Raw genomic sequence first — 22,857 nt, 5'->3', positions numbered from 1 at the left:
CCTGGAAATGATTTTAAAGGCAAAAGTTCATATGGTCACGTACTATTTGGAAGCATCTGATACCATTTTACTCTGTCATAGGAACTGGCATGTGATCCTGTAGTTTATAAACTAACTGACCAGATAGAAAACTGCAGAATTCATCCAAGATCTGAAAACAAACACCTCCTGTTTCTTTAAGTCCTGATCTGCAACCTACTGTAACTGTAATATCTCTGACACAGTTCCATAAATGATCTTCTCAACCTTAATGAGGTTGCCAAGCAACTACTCCAACTTTAGAAGAATCTGGGAAATGATACTGAGTCCTCAGCAAGATGCAGCTATATAAAGATTTAATGGAATTCACACATCTGCATGCAGCCTGTCTGTGCTTGAAAATATTTATAAAATGAACTGATCAAAAAGTCAGAAAAATATGGGGTTAACTTAGGGAAATTAAAATATGCCAGTTCAACTATGCTTTTAACCAGAGTACTACAGAGGCTTCTAACAAGATGCATACATTTTTAACTAGAGTTCTTAAATTCTGTAGGGTACATAAGTTAATGGCTACCTCTGAAATAAATGTGATTTTCTTAACTGCAGATATACAAGAAGTTGATCTTATGTTTTAAATGATTTAATGATGGAGTATATTAGAAGTGTTTTAATCCAGTATTTCTGAAGATGTGTCATTAAAACAAGTCAGCCTTAGTAGAGTATGCCTGTTTGATAAGCTTTTATCCATTTAAAATCAATTCTATATAACTTTCTCATATTTTTAGCAGGGAATGTCTGGCATTTATACACAACCATGGGTGACAAATAAAGTACAGATATCAATTAAAGACTCTCACTCAGCCAAGTGGGTAAGTCCACAAAACTTGGTTGGGAACGGGCCAACCAATCATTTAGGAAAAGGGGACACAATGCATATGAAACTGTTGTGTGCTGGAAGGCCCCATCCTCCCTCTTCTAATGCAGAGGCTTTGCATGCATGCTTACCAGGGCAGTATGCATCAACGTCCAGTTTCTGTGCTGAAGTGAGCGTTGGTGAGCCAAGCTCAGATTCTGGGATTCGAGGGCTCTCAACAAACTTTGCCTTCCTCAGGGGGGCTAAGGAGAAGGAGGTGGAAGAAAGAAAGAGAGGTCAAGAGTAAGGGAAACAGCAGGCAACAGATGGAAGCACTTAACTAAACGACACACTGTGTCAGACTCCTTTCAAGTTACCCTTCTTTTGGTGCCAGAAAAAAAAATTATCTGCATTCTTCACAAAGGAGCAATGAGCTTGTTCAAAAGCTACAACAAACTGCTAAGTCTTACTTTAAAGCATACAAGCTCTAAGGCACAGCTCTTGGTTGTCTAAACACTGTCATTTTTTCTCCCCCTTCTCAAATTAATCTTTTATGGGGAAAAAATGAACCTGGACTCAACAATTCCAGAAAGGCTAAGATCATAGAGAGGAAAACAGAGCCTGCTAAGTTTTAAGGTATTTTGAATAAGAATTGTTAGATAATTAAAATGTTTCCTTTGAACAGAAACCTCAACTGAAAATATCATTGGCACTGAAAATCTTCTGCTGTAGAAAATTCAGTATTAAATGTGAGCTATCTGACTACACTGCTTACGAAGGAAATTGATCACCTCGCTTCTTTGCCTTGCAAGCCTAGGAGGTTCAAGAGAGTTAAAAAATAGAAGCAAAAATATTTTTTGGGCTGAGATACTGCCTGAGCTGATACAGCAAGGCAACACTGACTTCTGGTACTACCGCAATAAGATTTTCGCTACAAATATGAACCGCAAGCATTGTGAAAGGCATAAGGCTCTAGGATGTTTGTCTGTAATGAAATACAATTTATAAAAACACTTTCACTGCTGAGATTTTAAACAGAAATTCTCACCAGCCACAAAAAACAAAACTAGGAAAAAAGATAATATATGCTGAAAATATTGGATAAAGTTATACAATATTCAAAATGGAATTGTCATGAAGATTACATCTGAATGGAACTTTCACGTATCCACTGAAGTATGAGTGTAATCTGAAAAGTTACTCTAAAAATATGCATCACCAGGTTTAATGTCTCTCAGCAACTCAAATATCTTCAATTTACAATTTAAAAGATTGTTTTGTACCTGCCAGTCCCACAAGTTTTAAATCTGGGAACTGAAAGTCAAGCTGGGTTCTTTCCTTCTCATGTACCATCACCTGTAATAAAGGTTCTACGGGTCAAATTATACCCTGAATGGCAGATATGAATCCCATTGTTGCTAATACATGTACTGCAAGTTCAACTGACTTCCCCTGTGATTGGAAATCAATTAATGGCTCTCCTGATACAAAAGAAGGAATACAATCCAGCTCACTTTCTCTAGCTATTATTTCTGCAGTACTAACAGAAATAAAAAGAGGAAAAAAATTTGTTAGTCACAAAAGCAAAGAGCTATGAGACAGAATGCATGCAGGGGACCAAATTTTACTCTGTTACACAGGTGTAAATGCTGAGCAACTCCAATGACTCCAGTGATATTACTCAGAATTTACAGTGGTGTAACTGAGAACAGAGTGTGTTCCAGGGGAACTGATCTGATGAGTAAGAAGGTGGCCATTTTTGTACTGTCACTTTTCAGAATACAACCACCCATTAGGTGATATTGAATATACGTACTACCGTCACCTTGGGTCCTAGGTTATACAATGAAACACAGCCCACTCCATGCAATGTGATAAGTTTAAAATTCCAAGTTATTAGTATGGAAATGATAAAAATTTAATCCGTTAGCTGAGAGTTTGAAAAACAGCCAACACCACAAAAAATGTTCCTAGAATTCTGATATGGCGAAAGAGGAGATATTGAAGAAAATATTTAACTATAAGGAGAATACTATTGTAATATTTAGAACCAATCCAGATAATCATCCCACACAGATCATTTTACTAATATTTCAGCTGTAATTGTACTTATCACAAAGGCATGTACTAAAATTTAGGTTTCATCCTACTGAGGAGTGTCCAATAACATTATTCTTCCTATTCACTAAGATTGTGAATGGCACACAACACAACCTTAGATGAAATAAAGAATACAAGCATCATTTTGGCACTGTTTAAGTAAACCGAAAGGATTTTAATACAGCTTATAAATAGGGAACAGCTTGTCTTTGTCTTCATAATAGTTTGGGGCTAACCAATTTTAGAGCTATGAGTTATATAATGATACATTTACACAACAATGAATCAAAAGGAATTATTAGAGTACAGCACATATAGCATCTTTATATGAAGAGAAATAATGTACCCCAACTGCACATTCATAAAGGAATTCAGGTAGCATCATAAATCATAAGATTGAGCCTTACGTGGTTAGTTTGAGTCAGAAGGACCACAAGATGGAATCACTGATTAAATTCATGTACATTTGTGGGGAGAAGTAAAATATGCAAATCAAATGCATTCTTCTCCATCATTTGTTGGATGTCCCTTACTCCCTTTACGTCTGCTTTCAATATCTCAGAGGTCTCTCTTTATTTTATTAATATATTTATTTAGAGTTCAGTCTTACCAATTCCACAACAACGGATGCACAGGTAAAGTGTCTGATGACTGTGAAATGCATTTAAAAATGTTTTTTTTTTTTTAAATTTGCCCTCCTCCCCAACTCTGACACTCTATTTCTTATCAACTTTTCATCTTCCCTGCTTCCTCATTTAGGGCCAACTCAGGAAAACATATATGCACATGATAGTCCATTCCTATTCAGTACAACACTTATGTATGTGATTACATCCCATTGACTTCAATGGGATTTAAGCATGTACTTAAATGGTTTCGTGAACAGGGATGTTTTCCTGAATAACAGAATCATAAAAGATTAGGGTTGGAAGGGACCTCAGGAGGTCACTTAGTCCAACCCCATGCTCAAATCAGGGCCCAAGGAAGCACATTTTAAAATAATATATTCCATGCAGCACATAAAACTGTTTGCAGTATGTCCTTTTCTTGATGTTATATCTTTATTACAATGATTACAACTCTCTATATTGCTAACAACAGCTGCGTACTTTTCATGGAATAAATGTAAATCAAATCTTGTTAAGCTAACAATGGGATAAAAGTGTGTCATCATAATGACTACATCTCTCATCTCTCTCCCTTATTTTGAAATGAACTTGGTGAAAAGTGCTGGACTGAAAACAAGGCAGCCTGAAGTCCTCTATCCATCTGCAAAAAAGCTTCCCCCCCTCCCCACTCCTGAGCACCCTTTCACAGTACCTCAACCTTGTTCTGGAGGTACTACTAATGGAGGGGAGAGGGTAATACTGTCTCCATGGCCTATTCAATGCTGGTTTTATTGATATGCCTCTGTCAGTCAGGAAGTAGACTGAGAACATGAAGAGCTTTCAGATCACTTTAGGTCACTGCTACCCTGGATTGGATTTGATTCAGTGACAAGAAATGAAAGGCTTTGTACCCCTTTCTCAGTCCCCTGAGCCATTTGGTCTCTGCGATTCACTTTTTGCAGGGAAGACAATATTAGTCATAATTATTGTATAATGTCCACATAATTTTGAGACAGAGAGATTGTAACATGTATGAACAGGGCAGCCATAAAAGGGTACTGAAGGCAGCCATAGTCAGCCAGATAAATATCAAAGTCCTGGAGCCATTTTAAATTAAATATCTTCAGCTCCACATCTCTAAACTTTCTTGATTTTAAAACCATGTGTAACTGCTTGTCCCTGCCTTTGCCTCAGTGTGCTGAACTGGCCCTTCTTTTGCAGTGAACAGGGGAAAAGGAGGGGACATGGGAGGATGAAGGGCAGTCTCAGATGGAGGACTAACTGAACTGTAATCTTTCACTAAAGAAAAATATAAGATACCTGATCAGACCAAACTTGAGCAAGGTATCTCCATAGGGGTTGTGGTAAAATTCTCTATGACATTCAGACAATATAACTTGAACCAGGACAGAAGAAAAGAGTTTAATCAAACACCTATTCTAAACCTTAGTTCCCATGCCATGTCCTAAGTAGCTCTCTATTATTCATAGTGTACTTTGGACATCTTTTAATTTGAGGCTTTGGTCACAAGTATGTTGCTTCATGTGCAACTTACCAGATATGTACTTGCTTCTAGGGACCCCTTCCTGGAAAAGTTAGTACCCTTTTTGCTGATACAGTTACAGCTGTGAAGACACTGATAGATGTTCTAAAAACCACTGTCCAAAATTAAGTAGCCAATTGTAAGGATAAATTTAATAACTTTCTTTAATAACTTCCAATAATTTAACCAACTTTGAAAAATCACTTCTAAAAGTGATCTCCTAGTCTAGAGAGTGCTTGCTAAATTAATTCACCTCTCATGAACATTACAAGGGATTCTTTTCTCTAAAACAGTCACGTAATCTTTAATCTACATGTCCTCCTCTTTTCCTCTTCTGCTTTCCTTTCTTAACTAATTTTACACACTTGTGATACTGATTTCTCCTTTTTTCCATCCCTATTATATTTATGATTTGATACATGGTATATTGGTATATTGTGTTTTGGTATATTGTATATTGTATATTGTGTTTTGCACAAAAGAAAAATGCAATATCACTAATTAAAATAATATTACTAATTAATAAAAATAAATAAAATAATCATACAATCATAGAAGATTAGAGTTGGAAGGGACCTCAGGAGGTCATCTAGTCCAACCCCCTGCTCAAAGCAAGACTAACCTCAGCTAAATCATCCCAGCCAGGGCTTTGTCAAGCCTCAGCTTAAAAACCTCTACAGATGGAGATTCCACCACCTCCCTAGGTAACCCATTCCAGTGTTTCACCATCCTTCTAGTGAAAAACTTTTTCCTAATATCCAAACTAGCCCACCCCCACTGCAACTTGAGACCATTGCTTCTTGTTCTGTCATCTACTACCATTGAGAACAGCCTAGCTTCATCCTCCATGGAAACCCCTTTCAGGTAGTTAAAGGCTACTATCAAATCCCCCCTCATTCTTCTCTTTTGCAGACTAAATAAGCCTAGTTCCCTCAGCCTCTCCTCATAAGTCTTGTGCTCCAGTCCCCTAATCATTTTTGTTGCCCTCCACTGGACTCTCTCCAACTTGTCCACATCCTTTTTGTATTGGGGGGCCCAAAACACAATACTCCAAATGCGGCCTAACCAATGCCAAATAGAGGGGAATAATCACTTCCCTCGATCTGCTGGCAATGCTCTTACTAATGCAGGCCAATATGCTATTAGCCTTCTTGGCAACCAGGGCACACTGCTGACTCCTATCCAGCTTCTTATCCACTGTAACCTCCGGGTCCTTTTTCTGCAGAATTGCTGCCTAGCCTGTCGGTCCCCAGTCTGTAGCTGTGCATGGGATTCTTCCGTCCTAAGTGCAGGACTCTGCACTTGTCCTTGTTGAACCTCATCAGATTTCTTTTGGCCCAATCATCCAGTTTGTCTAGGTCACTCTGTATCCTATCCCTACCTTCCAAGGTATCTACCACGCCCCCTAGCTTAGTGTCATCTGCAAACTTGCTGAGGGTGTAATCTACCCCACCCTTCAGATCATTAATGAAGATGTTGAACAAAACCGACCCCAGCACTGACACCTGGGACACTTGTGACCGGCTGCCAGCTATACATGGAGCCATTGATCACTACCTGTTGAGCCCAACGATCTAGCTAGCTCTCTATCTATTTTATAGTCCATTCATCCAACCCATACTTCTTTAACTTGCTGATAAGAATACTGTGGGAGACTGTATCAAAAGCTTTGCTAAAGTCAAGGTATATCCACGTCCACATCCACAGAGCCAGTCACCTCTTCATAGAAGGCAATCAGGTTGGTCAGGTATGACTTGCCCTTGATGAATCCATGTTTACTGTTCCTGATCACCTTCCTCTCTTCCAAGTACCTTAAAATGGATTCTTTGAGGACCTGCTCCATGATTTTTCCAGGGATTGAGGTGAGGCTGACTGGTCTGTAGTCCTCTGGATCCTCTTTCTTCCCTTTCTGGAAGATGAGCACTATGTTTGCCTTTTTCCAATCATCAGGGACCTCCCCAATTGCCACAAACTTTCAAAGATAATAGCCACTGGCTCTGAAATCACATCAGCCAACTCCCTCAACACCGTTGGGTGCACTGCATCTGGCCCCATGGACTTGTGTATGTCCAATCTTTCTAAATAGTCCTGAACCTGTTCCTTCACCACTGAGGGATGTTCACCTCTTTCCCATTCTGTGCTGCCCACTACAGTAGTCTGGGAGCTGACTATTTATTATTCTATTACCGTTCTATTGTTGATATGACATGGATAAAAGTAATAATTTTATGTCAGTGACCACAAAAACTTGCTGAAAGATTATATACCATACAATTACGAGCAATTCTTTGATATCTGCCTAGGATTTTAAGTTCAAAAATAAAAATGTGTACAACTGGTGAAAAATGAAAGACTTCAAATGCTTAAAAAGACCATTCATTAAATCTTTAGTGAAATCTGAACTCAGCACTTCTGCTTAAAAAGGATCAATAAAAGCATGAAGTACATATTCATACTTGCTTTAAAAAGCATACGAATATTCCAGATAAAAAAAAACAATCCAGTAATGAAAATGGGATACAACAGCATAAAGAACAATTTGGTCACAAAGAGAAGGAAGCATTTCCTATTTTAAATTACTGGCACTGTAGCACGAACAAAGCAGAGTGCCATTCTAACACCGCTGCAAATGTGAGCAATCAAACACAAAATTAATTCTCTTAAGAGCCAGTTACTATAGTGGATACAGTACAAAGGATAGTTTCCGAAAATTTAGTTTTAAAATCCTAGTATCAATTACAGCCTGTGAAACCTCCTAAAATGAGTAAGTTGAAGTAATGAGTCTTAAGTAAAAACCTACAAACAAGTAGTAGTTGTTGTTGCTGGGTTTTGTTTGTTTTGTCTGTACAGTTATTTTTTATGTACAACCATAAATATTAACTTTTGAGACTCACCCACAATGCCCCTATGTATAAAGTTATAGCAGAAGTATGTCAATATCCTTAAATGAACTCCATGTGGTTTTGACATTTGACCAGCTGAACCAAATCGGGAAAATATTGCTTTAAAAACTCCCTACCATAGAACCACATGTTGAGAACATGAAAACAGTCATCCCTAGACCTCTGTCCGTTTTTTTCAGTGAATTTTATCATTACTTAAACTCCATTAAAACAATATAATTTGTTTATTTGAAAAATGTACTATGCATAATTACTCCATTTAATACTGAATGTTGTTTTTAAATCATGTCTACTGATAATATGACTTGCTGTCCATCACTATCATTTGTGCCATATATGTTAGACACAGCCAGCTTCTGTCACCTTTGGTCAGCAATCAGAATGATACAGTGATTTAATTCCAATATTACTGAGGCGGAATATCCCTTTTTCTTATAAATTTACAGTGCCTTATGCCTTAAGGCATACTTTATATTTTTGGTTCAGAATCTCTGGGATCATCCATTAACTATCAGAAACAGCAGGAAAGCTGAAATAATTCTAGGACTGTTCGCAGACAAAACACCTTTTGTACAAACAAACAGCAATGAAGTAATTTCAGAATCACAATGCTATTACTACTACTACTACTAAGGAATTGAATAAATCAACAGTTATATTAGCTTTACCTGGTGAAAGTCCAATGTTTAAAGTAAGTGATATGGGAAAAGGGGCTTCATATAGAATTTTCAATGTGAAGAAAGGGAAATACAAACTTAATGCCCTCTGGAAACAACTTGTCTCTAAATGCTGTAACAGTCCAGACAATAGCTTTGCCTAGCAGAATGTTTTCCCAGTACATGTGTGTCCAAATCTGAAGAGCTACATGAAAGAGATGAGTTGGACTTGAAGATCTAACACGGTCAAAACATTTTTAACAACTTTTTGCTTCAAGGATTTTGTCTGGAAACTCAAAGAATCTTTTTTACCCACAATCTTCCTTTTCTATACTTAGTTTATTATATACCATGGTTTAATAAGCTGTAGTCTAAATTTTTGAGAAGTGAATGGAAGTTTTTGCCAATAATTTCAATAGAAGCAGCCTTTCGCTTATAAAGTACCAAAAGGTATTTAGTGAAATAACATTTTTAACACATCTTAGCACTTCTAGCCTTGTGATGTTTCAATAGATGGTGTCTCACACTTCAAAATCATTACCACAATGGGTTATTCCCATTGCAACTATACACCAAAGAAAGAGTTCTGCTCTTGTGTTTTAATTTTAAATTACACAGGTTTTTTTAAAAATTATAATTAAATAAATACACCAAAAATTGCTCCAAAGCTCATCTTTATTGACAACAGAGAGTGTATAAATCCAAGTTTAGCTATCAAAGCAGATCTGTTCAGACTCACTTAGTGGCTCTATGTCTTTAGGATTACCTGATCGTGGACTTAAAACTTAAAAAAAAAAAAAAAAAAAAAAGCTTGGGGCAAAGGGGGAGGGGGGCGGGGGGAAGGGGAGGAGAGATTTGTAAAATTAAATTTCTGAGGAGGCAGAGGTGTTTCTTGGCTATTTGTTCTGTTTTTTGCCAATCTGCTGAGCAGGGATAACACTACAGTCAACAAAGCCTGAGTAAGGTGCTGTTTCATTCATAAGGAGTGAAGCTCAATGCAGTTTAAATTGAACAAGTGGAACTTTATTAAACCCTGTGGAGTGCTCTGTCCAAGTGGCTGAGCTGCTACCAGCCCAACTCCCCACATTCCCCATTTCCCTGGTGTCCCCTCAACAACAATCCTTCCAGGGAACATGGGCCATCTGACTCCAGTTCCACTAATCATGATACATCTTCCCCATATTACAGACATTGTAATGTAAACATTAAAACAAATAATTGATGCTCAGACCGCATCCCATGTCCCTTTGGCCAGAGGTTGCTAGCACATAGCCAAGTCGGAGCGTTGTCTTTCTCACAGTCTCTGCTGGTTACACAGCCTTTCAGGTAGTTTGGTCTCCTCAACAGGCAACCATCCTGGGAGTGCCCTCTCTCTGTCTACCAGTCAACTGCCTCCAAGTCTAACAAACTCTCTGTGGAGTCGCCTCCCTCCCTGCAGAGTTGGCTTCCAGATGGTTCTCTCTCCCTGTTCTGTGATGATTTCTGGAGGCTTTCTCTGGGTGTTGTGTCTGCTGGCTCATCAGTGCCTCCTGCTCATTCAGATCACTTGTCCCTCTTGCATAGCCACCTCATATGATCTGGGTGTCACTGAACCCCTCATGACTCCTTCAGCCCACTCCTGGCACATCTCTAACGGTTGGATCTTCACAGGAGTGCTGATCTCTAGGGCTGATAGGTCCTTGCCTGACCTGTCATATTCTAGTGCCTGATTTGATTGTTGGACATCTCCTTTTGGCGGTGTCCCTATCATTCTGGCTGCAATAGGTCTCCCCTGATCGTTTGCAGGGTTTTGGTCCTTCATTTCATCAGTGTCTGTGCTGGACTGTTTGGCACCCCTATGATGGGATACTCCTGTGTGCCAAAAATGCTAAAATGTGGTCTGAATCAGAAGAAACAGCTTTGTGTAACAGTCTCTTAGCTGCTTTCACAGCTGATTCCGCCTTACCATTATTCTGTGGGTATGCTGTGGAGGACGTGTGGTGGTCAAACTCGCATTTGCATACAAATTGCTTCAATTCTTCCAAGGCAAACTGGGGTCCACTGTCAGTGAACACAGTGACCAGAATGTCATATTTCACAAAGTGAGCCTTCAGTTGGCCAATCACTGACTTGCTTCTTGTATCAGGAAGGGCGTCAACCTCCCAAAAATTTGAATAGTAGTCCATTGTAATCAAGTGTATAAGAGTCTCTCTTTCTGCTGGCAGTTATCACACAACCAGCAGGTGTCAAACCCTTATATCAAGGAGCAGAGCTGTGTATTCTTTGACGGGCAATAAACACACTCTTGTGCTCATCTAAGAGGTATGTACTTTTTTGTATTACGTAAATGAGGCTGGGCCCAGCTGTGTCCTCAAAATATGATTCATCGTGTAAACTCAGCTCACCTTTAATTGAGACAATACGGTTCTGCTTCTACTGATACTTGGTTTTTGTCTTCTGGCCACCCTGCTCTCCTTTGCTGTTGTCTCACTGCATGTAACAGCCAGTGTGATTAAGGCTGTAACACAGGAGTCTATCCCCTCCCCTTCAGACTGGATTTCTAGAGAAAAACCTGTCATGCTCCACAGGTCTGTTCTGCTTTGAGGAGAAAAGTCCTCAGGGCTTCTAGAATTACTGTGAATATTGAGGCAACAGTGAGCCTCAGAGTGCTGCAGACCGCCCTCCACCTTGTCCCCAATAAGGAAAATAATAGCTGCATTTTCATGCTGTTATCGTCCTCCTGCCTGGCCAGGTCTGTGTACAGCTCAAACTACCCCTTCCCCTGACTGGGTACATTGCTGGACTAGGGTTTGTGTCTGCAAAATCCAGGGCTTGGGGGGACATCAGACCAAGTTCCATGGCTCACGCTAATAGCTGCTGCACGGCAGAGAACTCAAAGCTCAGAGGCTGCTACCATGTTTCATTCACAGTGTGGGAAGCTGAATGCAGGTTAAATTGAACAAGTGAAACTTTATTAAACCCTGTGGACAGCTCTGTCCATGTGGCTTGTTTTCAGACTAACTCCCCATGCTCTCTTTTCCACCAGTGTCTCATCAATAACAGTTTCTCTAAGGAACATGGGCCCTCTGACTCCAGTTTCAATGATCATGATACAGGTGCCTAGGCTCTGTATACAATGAATGGGGAGAGATAAGCACCATACACTGCAATCCAGACAAGCCAGCACACTAAATGGGGAACTGCTTAAGCTAGCCAATGCAAGATACCAAGGAGAGGAGTGTATCCTAAACTCTGCTCCTCTTGTGGAGATAGGCTTCTAAGTCCAGGCTGCCAGGAGACATATCTCTGCCACTAATCCACAGCTGGGAACTCCTCTCATGGAGATGACTTAAGTGTCTATGTTGATTTTGGGGCAAGGAGCTGGTGATGGTAGTCCCTCCCCCTTTAGCCCAATGGTTAGAGCGCTCACCTGAGATGTGGGCGCCCCAGTTCAATTCCCCCCTCTGCCTGATGGGATGAAAGAATTTGAATGGCGGTCTCCCACCTCTCAGGAGGGTGCTCTAACCACAGCACTATGAATATTCTGGTTGTGGTTCCCTCAATCTCACCTGTTGAAATTGTTCCACTGTGGATAAATAAAAAAAATCATTGGAGCAGGACTGGAACCTGGGCCTTTCACTTCCCAGGTAGGTGCCCTAACCACCAGGTTGTAGAGTTACTCTCACTCTCTCTCTCTCTGGTCAAACGACTAAGGATTTATCTATAGTAGAACAGCTTCAACAGGGGAGACTGAGGGAGCCGCAAATCAGGACATCCCATAAATCAGTGGTTAGAGCACTCTGATCTCTCATCAAAGGTGAGTGCTCTAACCACTGGCCCAAAAATTATAAGGTGGGCATCACCACCTCCTCCTCAAATGGGACCTGATTCTGTAGGCGGCCTCTGATCATACTCACCAGATCGGGCCCTGCGTAGGACAGGTGAGTGAATGCTTATCTTCTCCCCGTTCATGGCTCGCTCTGGGTTTCAGGTGGGAGATAGATATCCAGACACCTGCTTTTTTAGCTATTTTAGCCCTTCTATCTGTGACATCCACAGACAAATCCCTACAAGGAAACATTAGCCGAACAGTTTAGTAGAAGTGAAGCAGCCCACAATGATGAATACAATGTGATGTCACAAAAAAGTTGTTGGGAATATTTCTAGACAAATAAAAATGACTGACTTTGCAGCAAAGGGGGCACAAAAAAACTGACAAAAATGATGAGGGAGTGCTAGGGATGCTGAATATATTACAAACTTGTTGCATCTTGGGTAGTTAAAAGATCTGGAGGGCTGTTGAGATCACTATCCTTTTTATACTTTCAGAACTATACGCGAGGGCTGAGTATGGAGAAGAATCATCACTTGCTTGTACACCCAGGTGCCTACCACAACAGTGAAAGAGAAACAGAAGGGATGCCTATATTGAAGACAACCCAAAGTACATATGGTCTAATCTCACGTTTTTTACTCTTTTAAAATACTGTTTTATCAGACATTCATCTATCAAAGTTTTCTATTGTCTCTAGATAACAATTTAATAGAGATGGTCACTTTGCTTGTTTAGAAATTTGTATCACCTATGACCTTGTATTACCACCTAACAGATCAGCTCTCATATACACTGAGTGAATTTGGTGGACCCACAATGAGTGTTCACAAAACTGAGGTACTGTTTCAATTTGGGTTTTATTTGTATTTATCTAGCTGATCTTATTCCCTCAGATGTCCAGCCGGTTGACAAGATTAACCACATCTCCTGACATCCTCTAGACTAATTTCTGCTGTCTGCAATCAATCAGCCAACCAATGAAAACAGATGACATCTGGGCACTCATTCACTGCTGAAAAATAAGACAAAACTAAAATGCCAATAAACAAAACACAGATTCAGGGATTTGTTTCACCTTTTTCTCGTATTATAATTATTTGTCTGAGTAAAGACTCTTCCTACACAACAGATTTTTATTCATGCGCTGTACATGCTGTCACAAGCATGGTGAACTTTCTTATGGTAAAAGTAATAGGATAAGCATCCAGTGTATAGCATAAAATTGACAAAAGAATAACAATAAAAAATGTATTCTGCATTTGCCAGTATTCTCTTTAAAGAGTTCACAAGTATCCTTTAAATCTGACTTTTTGCCTTCCCATATGAAATGGGCTGTTTGTCCATAAGCATTAACTGTGCAAAACTATAAACATTAAAACAGCTTTTCCTCTTTACATAGCCCTCTCAATTTTTTGAACAAGCAGTAATTTTTCATCCATACTAGTACATTCCTTACAACTGTGTAAAATTTGGCTGAGAAAACAGATGTTTGCAGTAACCAATTATGACAATGTGACAGACTAAGTGAAGAGGTCAATAAGGGTCTCTTTTTGGAATTGCAAATACAGATATTCAGTGAAATGCATCAATTACAATAAATATTATATAGAGTCAAAAGAGCCATAACTGGTGCTAGTAAGGCTGAAAGACATTTTCATTTGCCACTGCTTCTGAATTGCTATCATAAGCCCTGTTTGTGTGTACACTTTAGGGTCCAACACTACTCCAAGGAAGTTAGTCAATTGCAAATGTCCTATTGACTTCAATTGCAGCAGAATTACACTCTAAATGTAGGAAGTTACATTTTTAAACCTATCTAAAAAACACATATTGTAAATACTACATATCCCATCCTGCATGAGTAAGGTCTAGAAGAATTATCCAATGATAGGAACTAACAGTGCAAACAGCTTAATAACATAAATATTCAAAAAGTTTAATTGGCATGGTTAATTTATAATACTACATTTTGCAATGGAAGTTTGCCTTTCAGTGGGGCAAGAGCCTGTGCTTCTGATTCTCAGTTTTAATACTCTGATTCTCCCTTATATTCTCAGTGACGCTGTCAATACAGAACTTTAATTTGTCAGTACGGCAAGTGAAGTCCAATCTTCATAACAAATATGAATGTGTCATTGTAGATTAGTTTAGAAGGGACTTTTAATGTTGACTTGAGTCTAAATATATTGATGAGGGTGGAGAATACTTTCCAAGGACAAATGTTTGTGTCTTCATTACAGAGCTGCCTCTAAAAGATGAAATTGTTAGGTTTCTCCTCCCATTACCAAGTGATAGCTTTCCATTAGCAACAATGCTGAGCAGAAAGGTGATGCACTGACTGCTGTCAATGATGCCCAATGGGCTGATTAGTAGGAGGCGCACACAGTTCCCATCCAAATTGGATATGCCTCTCTATGCTGAAGAAGGAAATGGTAACTATCACCTAATGTGTTAGCTGTATGTAGATCAGAAATTGTCTGTATACTTAATCTTAAAAAATTATTTAGAATTTACATACACACATTTAATATAATACTGTATAACAAACAGCAGGAAGAAATATTTTAGAACTTGCAAAAATAAAGCCAGTGTAATTGCTAGAGCTCTTTAAGAACATAGAGATCCATAGGATTGCAAACGAAAACCCATCTGAGGAATAGAAGCTGTCAGCCCTAATTTATAGTCTTTTTCTAAGGCATAGACTGTGGATCTCTGTTCTTTAAATATGCGAGTTATTTCTGAAGATCTGCTCACTGAATCACAAAGACAAGGATGGAATGAATGGTATGGTATGGTGTGCGACAGCCACCCGTTCATTTTCACTGCTGTGATATCAACACATTCCAATCAGGCATAGAAAACATTGAAAAACTGAGTAGTTATTGAGGGTTCATCCATTATTTTTGGGGACTGAATGTTAGGATCAATAAATATTCAAAAAGTTTAATTGGCATGGTTAATTTATAATAATTCCAGGATTCCAATCTAATATAGAATTTGAACAAAAACATAAGAAATTATCTATTCTTTCAGAGCTATCACATTTTCTCTCTCTCCTGTTTCTATCATTTATGGTGGTTTAGCATGCTGTATTTAATATCTGTGCAGCTCACTAATTCCATTGCATTTCCCATTTATGTCATTTCTCTGTCATGCAGTTTGTGACTGAGTTACTGTTTAATTAGGAAAGTTTTTCTGTAGATTAAAAGAAAGGAAGTGATAAAAGGACAATCTAACAGATTAAAGAAGGACTCATCTCAGAAATTCAGTTTCAGCTCTCTAACAAAATGTTTAGTTTTGGTTAAAAGGAGAATTAAAGCGAAATTACCTTCTTATGGACTTTTGTGCAAGGTGTTCTATGTCCTTAATTCCCACTGATATGAACTTATTTTATGCATTTGGTATACATACACAGATACACAAAAATGCATCTGGAGACTAGGGAAGAAGCTGGAAGAAATACTCAATTTACTTCCAGACTATAAAGAACATATTGATAAAATAGATAATTTGGGATATTTGACAGTCTCTCTCTGCATCAATTTTCTATTTATTTCAGACTGGAAAATAAACTAAACTATTATGCTTCATCTTCATGTGCAGTCAGTTGCTAATCAATTTCACTTAGATGCTCCCAGGACTAGTAGAATGCCACAATATTTAGGTTTCAGGAGATCATATCTGCTTAAAAATATTTTTGTTTCCATTGGAATTAAAAACAGCAGCATGGGAGCATTTCCATTCCCCCTCACAAAGCCAGAATACATGATCTAGCATGGGAACTGGAATCCTCACAACCTAGAGGCAAAACAAGACATGAGCCAACACTGGATCGCCCTAGAATTCCATTAAACAGATTCACATAGTGCATATAATCCACTGACCACACACTTGAATTCCCTTGACCTACTAACCTCCTTAACAGCTTCAAGGATCGGCTGCCATGAAGCTTAGCTCAAAGTGCCCTTGGAGTGATCTGTCCACTTTCTGGCTGCATCCTGTATAAAAGAACTGCTGAGTTTCTACTGTGTTTTGTTCCTTCCAAAGTCACAAGACGGAGAATTTAGAACTTAGAATCTGTATATTTTTGAACAACATAAAGATATTGTTATTTCCCACCAGAGTGAAAGAATACCACTGTACAGGCTGGAAATATCCCTCAACAGCTATCTGTTTTGAATTGCCCACTAACTTTTTATATAAACCTCTCACATGTGCATGAGCTGTATTGCAAAAGTTCTAAAGATTAGGCTCTGATGGGAAAAGCCAGAGTACGAGTTTAAAAGGGAAACTTGGTAAATCTACTTTTTAAAGATGGCAAGAGTGGCAATTCTGTGTTGTGCTTTTTGCACATGATATATTCCCCATCATTAAGTTAATAATGAAGCTGGCCTTGCCAGTGTTGGAAGCTGTCCAATGACTATGTAATGCTGCTGAGAGCAGCCTTTACTGAAGGCTCCTCAGTGGCAAAATGTTTTAAGTGCTGCAATGTTATTGATCCACAGAACTCCTGAAACAACTATCAGTTTCAAAGTAGCTGGACCACACCCAATAAAGCTATGGCTATAGCCTTTGGTCCCTTCTGCCGTCCTAAATGAATCTGCTCTGCTGAAGCCAGAGCCATATAAATACTAGAATACAGAACACATGGGTTGTGTCTTCCATGGCACTAGTTTGCCAAATATTTATAGAAAGGACATTTTTGCATGACAACAAATCCAGCATTAATATGGAGAAAAATATTTGTAAAGATAAATAAATATTAATACATACTAGAATACTAGGAAGTTTTTTTTGTTTTTGTTTTTTTTTTACTAGAAAACCTATTATAATAAATAGACATGTCAACTCTTTTTTAGAAAGATTGTCTTGTGCAACAGCAATGGATTGTTACTAGTGAGCATGAAAGCTATGTTTGTAAATGCAAAATGTCAACGGGTGCCTAAAGATTTATTAAGTGAACCTGTCTCCTTTCATAACAGTTATCACAATGTCATCACATTCTCAATCCTGACAAGACAAAATCTTTGCATGTCATTTTGATCCCAACCAAAATGATATGCCTTAAGGTACAGATATCAATGTACAGAAGAAATTAATACTTACAACGTTGCTCATTCTAATACGATACTAGTTCAATACATGAATAATTATATTATTATTTATGGCTCTGACTGTAATTCACTCCCTTCAACCTCTGCACCTCTAAGAAATCCCCTACAAAATACTGAAGAGGGAGGCACAAAATACAATAAGCCACAACAGTGATATATTATATAAAGATGTTGAATGACAGAGAAAAGAAAAAGCAATGTGTTTTCTAGAAAAGTATTTTATTAAATCAAATTATAATTGTCCCACTTACAGACATGATTACAATCTCCTTGAAATCATAACAAATTGATCAAAACCTCTTCCTGTATAAAAACAGGTAGCACTAATTAATTTCCAAAGCAGAAAATGACTCAGTCAAGCTGAAGAGGTTTATATGAATAAAAACAGCTAACTAAACAGGAAAAAAGCTAACTAAGTACATCAACATCTATACAGAACATGTGTAAAACAAACATTTAATAACTATTATTTCAACCTTTCTCAAAAATTATTTACATTAAGTGTGTGTTCAGGAAAAAAAAAACCTCTGCCTAAAAACTAATCTGTATCTTCCTGTAATTCCAATAGGAATAATAGTTCAACTCCAACTTTGCTTACAACTATAAGGCTATTTACAGTTAATTATAGCAAATTAAATGACAAGTTTGATGGCTAATTGCTACTAATGGAAAAAATAGGCAGAAAACCAATCCTCCCCTTGGTCAGGATAACAGCCTTTAATTTAGATTATACTAGATTGGGAATCCCAGCATGAAAGTGTTGAACAGCTGTTGTCTAGAATACTCTAACAAGCCTTTGAGAAGAAAGGTGCTCTAACAAGGGCCTCAGAAAAAACTCCTGGTTTCTCAGCACACAAGTTATTTTTAATGTGGACTGAGAGAAAGTCTCCAGTATACTGTCTTGAGGAAACCAATTTTGGGAGACAAAGCTAATTAAAATAAATGCATGCAGGTGCAGATATACTCCTTTGATCTTCCATTCAAAATTACTAGATTTCTTTTAACTCTTGACTGCGCATAGGTATGCTGAAACTTCTTCAGAATAAGAAGTCACAGTAGAAGAGATTTCCAAGGTCTTTTAATTCTAAAATCCCTGTTTTCAGCTTATTATAAAACTCTTCCAAAATTACTTTTTTGGGCAGAGGTAATTCTATCATATTTGGTTTCATCCCAGAAGTAATTGTGTGTGTGGAGGACAGAGGGTGGGAAGAGAGAAAAGGCATCAATAAAAATATCTTTTCAGCTGTTTGAGTGATCTAATTTGGGGACTGGTCTGGGAAGGGCAGTGTCAGTGGAACAGGCGATGCTAGCGGTGCGTAGGGTGCAAAATGTGTCTGTGAGGTGCCTCTTGCCTACAGTGGAGACGGAAGTGGAGCAGGATGCTGACCAAGCAGCAGTGGTTTGACTGCCAGTGACGGAAGCTTCAACTGTGGAAGAGAGTAGCAGGAGTTCGGCTGTTGGCATGAGCAGGGGACAAGCAGCCAGGCGTGCGTGGAGCCAGGACCGAAAGTCAGGCTGGTCTCAGCGGTATGGATGGTGCTGGAGGCAAAAGGGGCAGTCTGGTCACCGAGGCCGAAGATGGCACAGGCTGGTCTCGGTGATGTTTCTTGTGTTCCGTGCAGGAATTCTTAGAAGGTGGAACAGCTGTGTCAATGCGCAACCTCTCACCCCAATGTGGCGCAGCTTGGGGAGGTAATGCTGCATTTAGGGGCAGTCCCTGTCGGGGAACCATCCTTATGCCCATAGCTGTGCTTCTTATAAGCATAGTGGGATGTAGGCAGTGGTGCCAGTACCATTGGTGCCGCTCGGGAGGGAGCCAGAGGCATGCTCACTGGCAGTGAGGCACGGCCCTCTGTTGGATCCGCCAGTGCTGAATCCAACTGCACACATGGGCACATTACCTCCTCCATAAGATGTTTCCAGAAGTGAGCCTCATGATTCCTCAGCAGGAAGGAGCAGCAGATGGAACACCAGGTGACAACATGCACTTCTCCAAAGGAGTAGAGACAGCATTCATGCTCGTCGCTAACCAAGAAGCAACACGGGCACAAAGCACAGCTTTTGAAATCAGATCCCCCGAGACAGGTAGGATGTGCACCCAAGAGGTAAAACGAACTGAAAATTCAACTATCACAATAAAACTTTGAAGAACCATGTATAATAAAACTACAAGAACAGTTGTTCGGACGAAAAGGATTCTTAGCAAACTAAGAGCAAGGAGGAAGAAGGGTTCCAACTCTGGCCATGCGGCAGTAAGAGGGAACTAGAAGGCTTCGACCTGCGCAGACTCATAAAATCTCGGACGTACTATGTGGCCGACGCACAATGCAAACAGGTTGACGGACACTACTACAAACTGTTCTGGCTCCAGCACATGGCGTACATGCACACCCACATATGGAATCCACAAAGGGAACAACACTCGAAGAAGAATAAATGATTCACCAGTTGATATTTTTCAGAAAGCTGTGCCCTGGTCACATTGCTTTTAAAGTTTCAGAGTTGGCACATAATATAGGCTGTGTTGAATGAGGTCTTGTGTCATGTAGGGAATATCATGCCATCAAATTTTAAGCAAAACTCACTTAAAATAGAAGAGCACTCTCCTAACTGTTGAAAACAGTGTCAGAGGGCAGTGCTGAGATGGGGAGCACTTTCACTTCCCTTCCACCAAACAGTTTCACTTTCATTTGATGTTAAATTTAAATTGGATGCGAGGGAGGTGTCACATGATATGAGTGCTGAGTAGGATGCATCTTGCTCCAGCTTCATTTCTCATTATCCTAAAAGCCCTTTTTTCAGCAGTTCAAGGAGTTACAAATACTGCATTGACACTGAAAATGAGCAGAAACCTGCATGGAAGATCAGGACATACTTTAAATGATTTTTAGTCTTAAAAAGAGAAGCAGGATGCCTTGGTCATCTTAATTAAATTTAAGTAAATCTGCTAATATATCATTGTTTGAAACTGAACCAGCCCATCATAGTCTGAGACCCAAGTCTAAAGAGAACAAATCTGAGCAAACCTTAATCATCAAATTGCTTGAGCCAAGATAAAATAAATGTTTTATTTTTGTGAGACACCACAAATGGAATACCAAAGCAACCACATTTTCGTCTACCCCGACCTACATGTGGAAACTCTCAGAAGATGACTATAAGATATAGAGTTCAAGATCTCCTTGCCAAAAGGAATATTCATTCAGCCATTTGCTACCCAGAAAAGTTCATCTTTCTTTCTGAAGGAAAATGTTGCTTCACTAATAAACCATAGAATCTTGAGGAATTTCTTGATGTGTACTACAGTCTTAGCTCCGACCTTACCTTTCCAAAGTTCACTCAAAAAAATCCTGAAAAAGTCTAGAAGCAAAGTTAATTTCTATAATTGTTATAATTAATTGCAGAATTGCGTTCATCAGCCTTTCTTAAATGTTAAAGCATGAGAATATTCCTTGGTGGGGTTTGTTTGTTTTTATTTGATAAAATAAGAAAAAATGCTCTTTGATTTTATGATAGTTGAGAATTGAAAATGGGATTACTTTAGGAATTTGCCCCATTATGCTTACAAATTTTGCTTTAATTTTTCAGTTATATAGGGTATTTTTTTAAATTCTACTTTGTATTATATTTAATTATTAAATTATTAGTGTTATATAAGTTTATTTCTGCTTAGCAACATCCTGTTGATTATACTTTTATCTGTGTTTTTTCATTTCTACTTCTGTTTCATTGTTAAAGATAGCTGGTTCTTACTGATCTCAGAACAAACAGATGGAATGGACATTGCAACTGTGAAAGCCTATTCTCGAAATGGATATTTTTGGGCTTTCTTCAATAACATTTTTAAGAATATTTCTTTTTGTTCATAGGACTTACTTTCCTTATTGTGGGGGATTTCAACTGTGTTCTCAAGCTACACAATAAGACATGCAACCCAAAACCAATAGGCTTCATGGTCTAAAACATTAAACAAACACAGAAATGAGCTTAATTTGGCTGACTCTTGAGTGTCACTTAAAACAAACAAACCAAAAGAAAAGAATGATACTTTTTCACCCCTCATTCTAGTTATTCTCCAACTGATTACATTTTATTGATATAAAAGTTTTATAACTCCTTACAGTTACTGGACATTGGTCCAACTTCTTTATCAGATCACGCTAATTTAGATGCTGAGTCTGCAAGGAGTTTCAAGCAGGCAGATTATTTCAATGGGACTTTCTTTGCACATGTCCACACATAGAGCTCACCGCAGGATTGGTGCCATAAAATTAAAATTCTTATTAAATAATACTTTCAGATAGTCAGCAGAGACATGATTTGCAAAAGAAAGTCAGCCAAGATTAGATTTAAAGTATCATTGTTGAGTTTTTAATTAGTAATGAGACACTAGACAGCAACCCATACTTGTTATGGGATACAATACAAGAAGGTTTCTGGAGCATGTTAATTTTATTTTCAATTCAACATAAGGAAAAATTAAAGCAACTTTATCTTTGCCTTAAGAAACACAAGTTGACTCTCAAAAAGTTTCCCCAGGAAGGTTTGCCTACATAATATTTCTCGAATCCAGGACACAGAGCTTCCATAGAAACTTATAAGAGAGAATGGCAATTGCACCATGTAGCGATATTGTTATGAGATGAGCACCAAACTTATTGTGCTTTTACTTGGTTGCTTAAAAATAACCACCACCACCAAATGCTACTATGAATAGCAATTCTGGTAAAGGACTCCAACTGCTTTTAAAAAATACATTATTTCTTCTTATGAAAAAAAACTATGCACCTTGGGCAAGCCAGACCTCAGTAATCTTTCAGACTCTTTAAAGCAGCTTAATTTACCTCAGCTCACTGAAGAGGAAGTAGAAATATTAAATAAAACTGTTCTCATAAAACAAATCAATAAGCCCAATAAAACTTCTGCTAAAAATAAGCCTAATGTTCCTGACAGTTTTCCTTTCCTTTCCTTTTTTTTTTTTTTTAAACATTTCTGCAGTGCACAGATCTCCACTTGTGACCTACACGGAAATTTGATTGTTAATAATATTTGGATCCCAGTTACAACTGTGTAAACTAGAAAAAGGATTGAGCCACTTTTTTTTCCCACTCCCCTGCCAGGAATATTTTATCCTATCTCAGGCAACACAGTGAAAACAAGGAATGTAGTGCTAGTACTTTATGAAGTGATGGCTTTACGTGTGCTGAGACCGCAGCCTATCACGCTGACCAATATAGCCTCATTGTTTCCTTGTACTACCCCATCTGTCCGTGTCCATCTGTTC

The 22,857-nt window shown here is 38.6% G+C and overlaps 1 protein-coding gene across 9 annotated transcripts in view; it reads right to left on the bottom strand.

Moving 5' to 3' along the window:
* TANC2 (tetratricopeptide repeat, ankyrin repeat and coiled-coil containing 2) overlaps nt 1-22,857 on the bottom strand; it is a 492,680-nt gene that overhangs the window by 193,599 nt on the left and 276,224 nt on the right. For 8 of the 9 annotated variants that reach the window (XM_067540990.1, XM_067540986.1, XM_067540987.1 and 5 more), the window contains one exon: nt 988-1,098. The exons of the other annotated variant lie outside the window; for it this stretch is intronic. In XM_067540990.1, coding sequence (XP_067397091.1) covers nt 988-1,098 — 111 coding nt within the window. The remainder of the gene's footprint in view (nt 1-987; nt 1,099-22,857) is intronic. 9 annotated transcript variants of the gene reach the window in all.

The sequence above is a fragment of the Emydura macquarii genome, unplaced genomic scaffold, assembly GCF_026122565.2.
Source record: "Emydura macquarii macquarii isolate MOO-44397 ecotype Brisbane River unplaced genomic scaffold, CSIRO-AGI_Emac_v2 contig_629, whole genome shotgun sequence".
NCBI lineage: Eukaryota > Metazoa > Chordata > Testudines > Chelidae > Emydura > Emydura macquarii.
The sequence above is the reverse complement of the archived record's forward strand: the minus strand, read 5'-3'. Positions and strand labels throughout refer to the sequence as shown.